Here is a 6,404-nt window from a genome sequence, read left to right as displayed (position 1 = left end):
CTAGTTTAAGTCACATCTCTTTGGAGATGTGAAGAGAGGGAATCACAACTTTTTCCTGCGGGAAAAAGTTGGCTTATGTAGACAAGCATTTTACTTTTATTTTGAGCTGTTCTCCGCTCTGTTAAATGAGGGTTGTAAGTTCCTAGGTGGCTGGTAGCCAACTTAGTACATAGTGGGATTGAATGGAGAACATGATGGTAATACATATCTATTTCTGTTTAATACCGTGCCTTATTTCATAGTCCCCTTGGGAGAAGTTTCTTTTTGTGTCTGGATCTAGTTAAGTTGTGTCACGTCTCTGGTGAGACGTGAAGAGAGGGTTTTGTAGAGAAATGCTATTTCTTATACAGGTGACCAAACTATTGTTAATACAGGGCTACAACTCAAAGTAAAGCTTATGGGGTCCCCTACAGGATAGCTCCCGCATTACACTAATTGCCAAAACCAGCGCACACACACATAATCTCCTTTGTAGCTGAACATTGTGTGCCCGAAGAGGAATCTACGATGACGGACAGACAACTGAGCCAATGGCGGAAGACTACAGACTACACCCCAGCTGAACCAATCCAAAGATCCGATCTTCCAGAATCAACCTACTTTCTGTTCTATATATAAGTGGGGTACTGATTGTAACGGCCTCTTTGCCTGCAGTTCCGTACGAACCAGCGGGAGAGCCGTATTTACGCTGTTCTAGATATCTTCACTCTGAATAAACTGTCGCTTGTCATACAATTTACCACCTTGTCTGAATCGATCCTTGACCGACTCGCCCGTCTACATATCTAATTTCTAACAGTAACATGGTGTGACCTGCATGTTGCAAAACTGTAGATAACAGCCCAGCAGATGCTTTGTCCTTGTGTTTGTATGTGAGAATATTGAGCACATGGTGTGACTTGCTGTATCTTACAAAGTTGCAAGTTTAAACCACGCCCAGTCTCTACTGTGATAGTTCCAACCTGTCTGTTGGCCTATGTCCATCACAGTATAAGAACACTGTCTACTACATCCTGTCAGTTCTCTGTTCTGCCCTGCGTGGTATTACAGTGAGCCCGTATATACGAAAGTTGCATTTGCCATTTATTACTTTAGCTAATAAAAAAATACATAGTATACAATCGGTAACTCTGTCATATTTTTCCTGATACCAGATTCGAATTTACGCAACTCTAACACACAGAAATTATTAATGGTGTTCTATTTTTTTATTTCACCTTTATTTAACCAGGTAGGCAAGTTGAGGACAAGTTCTCATTTACAATTGCGACCTGGCCAAGATAAAGCAAAGCAGTTGACAGATACAACGACACAGAGTTACACATGGAGTAAAACAAACATACAGTATAAAGAAGTCTATATACAATGTGAGCAAATGAGGTGAGAAGGGAGGTAAAGGCAAAAAAGGCTGTGGTGGCAAAGTAAATACAATATAGCAAGTAAAACACTGGAATGGTAGTTTTGCAATGGAAGAATGTGCAAAGTAGAAATAAAAATAATGGGGTGCAAAGGAGCTAAATAAATAAATTATATACAGTTGGGAAAGAGGTAGTAGTTTGGGCTAAATTATAGGTGGGCTATGTACAGGTGCAGTAATCTGTGAGCTGCTCTGACAGTTGGTGCTTAAAGCTAGTGAGGGAGATAAGTGTTTCCAGTTTCAGAGATTTTTGCAGTTCGTTCCAGTCATTGGCAGCAGAGAACTGGAGAACTGGCAGCAGAGAACTGTTCTAGCACCAACATACTTTCTGAAAAAGTTGGTCACAGATGTGGGTGACCAGTGTTTCAGCCTCCTCCTCAATGAGTCCATGGATGGAAGTGTTTCTAAGTACCTAGGGGTTGTGATAAGGTACTTTAGTGACACCAAGCAGACAATTGTATTAACATTTCTGGGGCTTGTTGAGTTGGAGGGAGGAGATGCCAAATCTATAGCCCGTGCTGTTGTGGCTTTCCTCGAAGTGTTGTCTTAAAAAAGAGAAACTCCTGGGGATAGGGACTGACAATGCCTCTTATGACGGGGTTAACAATGGGGTCCATAAAGTGATGGAAGAAGAGTATGGCCTCATATCTGATTCTTATTCGCTGTGTGTGCCACTCTGCAGCTTGCTCATTTGTAGTTCTAAACAGGGTGTTTCTTACTCACTTTGTCTCTCCCGACGTTATTCCTCTCTCCAATTATGCAAATTAGGTGATGTCATTTAGTGACTTTTAGAAAAGCCAATAGCTACTTTCCTTACTGAGGAGTTGGCAACACTGCATGCTACTTGTCACTGACAAACAAGTGAACAGTTCTAGCTACTACTAACACGGAACCCAAACTGTGTGCGCCATCGTGCATACATTTATTTTGTCCCCCTACACCAAACGCGATCACGAAACGCAGGTTAAAATATCAAAACAAACTCTGAACCAATGACATTCATTTGGGGACAGGTCAAAAAGCATTAAACATGCATGTTAGCTTGCTGTTGCTAGCTAATTTGTCCTATTTAGCTAGCTTGCTGTTGCTAGCTAATTTGCCCTGGGATATAAACATTGAGTTGTTATTTTACCTGAAATGCACAAGGTCCTCTACTTTCATAGTATTACCACAACCACCGGGCAAAACAGTTAGTCTTTCAATCACCCACGTGGGTATAACCAATGAGGAGATGGCACGTGGGTACCTGCTTCTATAAACCAATGAGGAGATGGGAGAGGCAGGACTTTCAGCACGATATGCGTCTATTTTAGCCCTTGGCATCGCAGACCCTCGTTGGCGCGCGTGAGCAGTGTGGGTGAATAATTGAATAACGTGGATTTCTACATTTATTTTGCGACGCTCGCGCACGCGACCTGTCCGGTCTGGTCAGCATGTAAAGGCGAAAACTTTATGTGCTTGCCGTGATGATGTGTATCCTTTTTCTAGATTGTACTTTAACGGATGGTTTTGAAAATGTACTTAAGTAAATTTTTAATTAGGTAAAGTAGTTAAGTAAAAGTACAGCCTTTTGAAAAATACTCAAAGTACAAGTACACAGAAAAGCTACTCAATTACAGGAACATGAGTAGTTGTAATTCGTTACTTCCACCCCTGGTTATATTAAACACAGAGGAAGGAGTAAAATGTAGGCAAGCAATAAACATTTCAGAACAACTACTAGTCGAATACGACATGGGAGAGATGCCGAGATGATTTTTTATAGACAAATACACCTTAAAACAAATAGCTAAACCAAAAACTGCAGACCTTACTAGTGCCTACCCTGCGATCAAACCGCCATAAAAAAAAAATGAAACGAAGCGGAACGTGATCATTGACAGCTGCCTTGAAGGAACACAGAGCAGAAATCTTTAACTAGCAGTTGCAAAAGTGAAGGTTGAGTGTGTGCACGTTCACGAGAAGGGGAAGGGAGATTTTCTGTCGGCTCGGGCGCAAAGTAGACTCATGACGTCATCGTCATGTGCGACCATTTATTATGTTGGAAACAACGGCTGGCCATATTGGAGGCTGTTTCTGGGTCATATTATAGCTCAAAGTAAATATTATAGCTCAAAGTAAGAGGCGTCCGTCTCGTAAAAAGACCTACAAACGTGCAGCGGCAGTAGTAGTTGCTGTTATTCTTTTGGAAATAAGATTAAAATAGTTGGGAGTCATGTTGGCCCAATTGGTGTACCAGGAATTTCTCTCAAAAACAAAACCATGGTTTCTATGGTTATACACATCATTGCGGTCGAATTCGCAACAGGTTCGCGTCCGTCTTCTCCCCAATCCTCGCTGTTTCTTCGACGAACCGGTGCACGTCAAGGTAGATGGACTTTCTCCGCACCAGAAAGTGGAATTGAGGTCCAAACTCAGGGACGATAAAGGGATCATCTTCAAAGCTTCCGCTTTGTACTCCGCAGATTCTACAGGACAGGTAGACCTGTGTGTCTCCCCCTCTCTGGGTGGAAGTTATACAGGAGTTGAACCCATGGGCTTGTTTTGGGCAATGACGCCCGAGACTCTACACCGCAAACTATTGAAAAATAATGTGTTGAGTTCAATGATGGTTGATATAGACGCGCTGCAGGAGGACACAGGTGAGATCTTGGCAACAGAGACTATCGAGAGGCGGTTCATGACGGAAGGGCTGAGGAGGATACCGTTGGGCATGAACAATGGGAGAATTCGGGGGACCCTCTTTCTACCACCAGGTTAGTTGTGTAGGCTTGGCTTATCCGTTAATTTGATTAATAGTAAAATATATATATATATATATATTCGTTGTCCCCTGTTTCGTCATGCCTTTCTGAAGTGTATGTAGTTTCACATGTCTCTCCTATCACATCGTTGTCTTGTCTGTCATCTATCGTTTATCTTGCACATATGCTTGAAAGTGTTCTTAACAACGCGTCGTGAGATCTTGGCCAGTAACCGAAAGGTCACTGGTTGCCCTTGAACAAGGCAGTAAACCCCCCAACAACTTCTCCCCATGACGTTCATGTCCATTAAAAATATCCCCTGGACCTCTGATTCAAAGGGGCTGGGCTAAATGCGTTTCAGTTGTGCAACTGACAACAACGGTTGCCCAACAACTTTTTCCTTTTGCCCCATCCTCAGGGCCAGGTCCATTTCCTGGTGTCCTGGATATGTATATTCTGGGTGGAGGTGTATCTGAGGTCCGGGCCAGTCTGCTGGCTAACAAAGGCTTTGTGGTTCTGGCGCTGGGCTACTCTGGCTTCCAGGACCTGCCCAAAACCTTACCCAAATACTTTGACCTGGAGTACTTTGAAGAGGCCATCACATTCCTGAGGAGACAGCCACAGGTTAGTTGCGGAAGAAGAGCAAGGCCCTGTATTCATGAAACATCTCATAGTAAGAGTGCTGATCTAGGATTTACGCTCCTCGTGTCTATAGAATGTCGAGCACTCTTACTATGAGATGCATCGTGAATATGGGCCATTTCTTCCATCCATGAGAGGTAAATGCCACCTTGAGGTTCCTTTCACTGGACTTCAATATTTTGTTAACTGTGTAACTGCTGCCACCTAGTGGCTGTTTCTCTACACATCATATCAACTAAACAGTCACACTCATAACAATGACAACATAACAACAATGCTTTTTATGTGTTCAGTTTAACCATCCTATTTATTGGTTTGTCAAAACCAGGTTACTTTGATTGTCTGAAATGATTTTTTAGTCTCTTGGCAAACCATTGTCTTTTTCTCTAGGTCCAGGGTCCAGGGATAGGAATCCTGTCCATCTCTAAGAGTGGCGACCTGGCTCTATCCATGGCCTCTTTTCTCTCTGGCATCTCAGCCACAGTCTGGATCAACGGATGCAACGCTAATGTCATGACGCCACTGCACTACAAAGACCTCGTCATCCCTCCCCTCGTGCCTATCCTAGAGAACATCACCCTCACACCGTCCGGCCTTCTCGATGTCCGAGACACCGTACCAGATCAGATAACAGAAAGGACCCGCGGTTCCGTGATCCCGATAGAACGATCCGGTTCTAGGTTTCTTTTTGTTGTCTCCGAGGACGACAGGAACTGGAACAGCTATCTCTTTGCCCAGCAGGCCGCCGCCCAGCTGAGGCATCATGGGAAAGATAACTTTGAGGTGGTGACTTACCCCAGGGCGGGTCATTTCCTGGAGGTGCCCTACATGCCCCACTGCCTGTCTGGCTTCCACTCTGCGGTGGGTAAAGTGGTGGTGTTTGGGGGGGAAGCTAAAGCCCACCATGAGGCTCAGCTGGACCTGTGGAGGAGGGTCCCAGAGTTCTTCAGGACACACCTTAAGCACAACAGCAACACTGTCCAGAAAGCCAGGCTATAACACTAAGAGAATGGCTGCTTTCCTGGTTGACTACTTTGCAGACTCCTGCCAGATCTCAATGTGTGGATAGGTGTTTAACATATCAGCCTACCACATCATATGATATAGTAATCTGATGTCTTACAGTGCAGTCAATGAAGTGGCACATAACATTGCTTAATGCAATGCAATGCCTGCAATGTAGTCAGCCTGGAACGCAACTAAATTATCCAATTGGAGACGAGTATCATGAATAAGCCTGTGAGTGTACTTTATTTAACTGGATTCTGTTAACAATAACTTTGATATATTATATACAGTACCAATCATCTGTTTGTACACACCTACTACTCATTCCAGGGTTTTTCTTTATTTGTAGTATTTTCTACATTGTCGAATAATAGTGAAGACGACATCAAAACTATGAAATAACACATGGAATCACGTAGGAACCAAATCAAAATATATTTGCCTTTGCCTTGATGACAGCTTTGCATGCTCTTGGCATTCTCTCAGCCAGCTTCATGAGGTAGTCACCTGGAATGCATTTCAATTAACAGGTGTGCCTTGTTAAAAGTTAATTTGTGGAATTTCTTTCCTTCTTAATGCGTTTGAAACAATCA

At 43.3% G+C, this 6,404-nt stretch overlaps 1 protein-coding gene across 1 annotated transcript; it reads left to right on the top strand.

The window, feature by feature from the left end:
- Positions 1-2,865: 2,865 nt before the first annotated feature.
- LOC112236707 (acyl-coenzyme A thioesterase 1) lies at positions 2,866-6,200 on the top strand. Its single transcript, XM_042301005.1, has 3 exons — positions 2,866-4,173; positions 4,580-4,785; positions 5,194-6,200. Exons 1-3 carry the CDS (start codon positions 3,633-3,635, stop codon positions 5,800-5,802), a joined length of 1,356 nt encoding a protein of 451 aa, XP_042156939.1. The 5' UTR covers positions 2,866-3,632; the 3' UTR covers positions 5,803-6,200.
- Positions 6,201-6,404: the final 204 nt, after the last annotated feature.

Source organism: Oncorhynchus tshawytscha, linkage group LG18 (genome assembly GCF_018296145.1).
Source record: "Oncorhynchus tshawytscha isolate Ot180627B linkage group LG18, Otsh_v2.0, whole genome shotgun sequence".
In the NCBI taxonomy this organism is placed as follows: domain Eukaryota; kingdom Metazoa; phylum Chordata; class Actinopteri; order Salmoniformes; family Salmonidae; genus Oncorhynchus; species Oncorhynchus tshawytscha.
Note: the sequence above shows the minus strand (reverse complement) of the source record. Positions and strands in the feature narration are given on the sequence as shown.

Coding starts and splice junctions, on each gene's coding strand:
- LOC112236707 (XM_042301005.1), top strand. CDS start 3,633: ATGTTGGCCCAATTGGTGTACCAGGAATTTCTCTCAAAAACAAAACCA. Junction 4,174..4,579: donor GACCCTCTTTCTACCACCAG/GTTAGTTGTGTA, acceptor CCCCATCCTCAG/GGCCAGGTCCATTTCCTGGT. Junction 4,786..5,193: donor TCCTGAGGAGACAGCCACAG/GTTAGTTGCGGA, acceptor CTTTTTCTCTAG/GTCCAGGGTCCAGGGATAGG.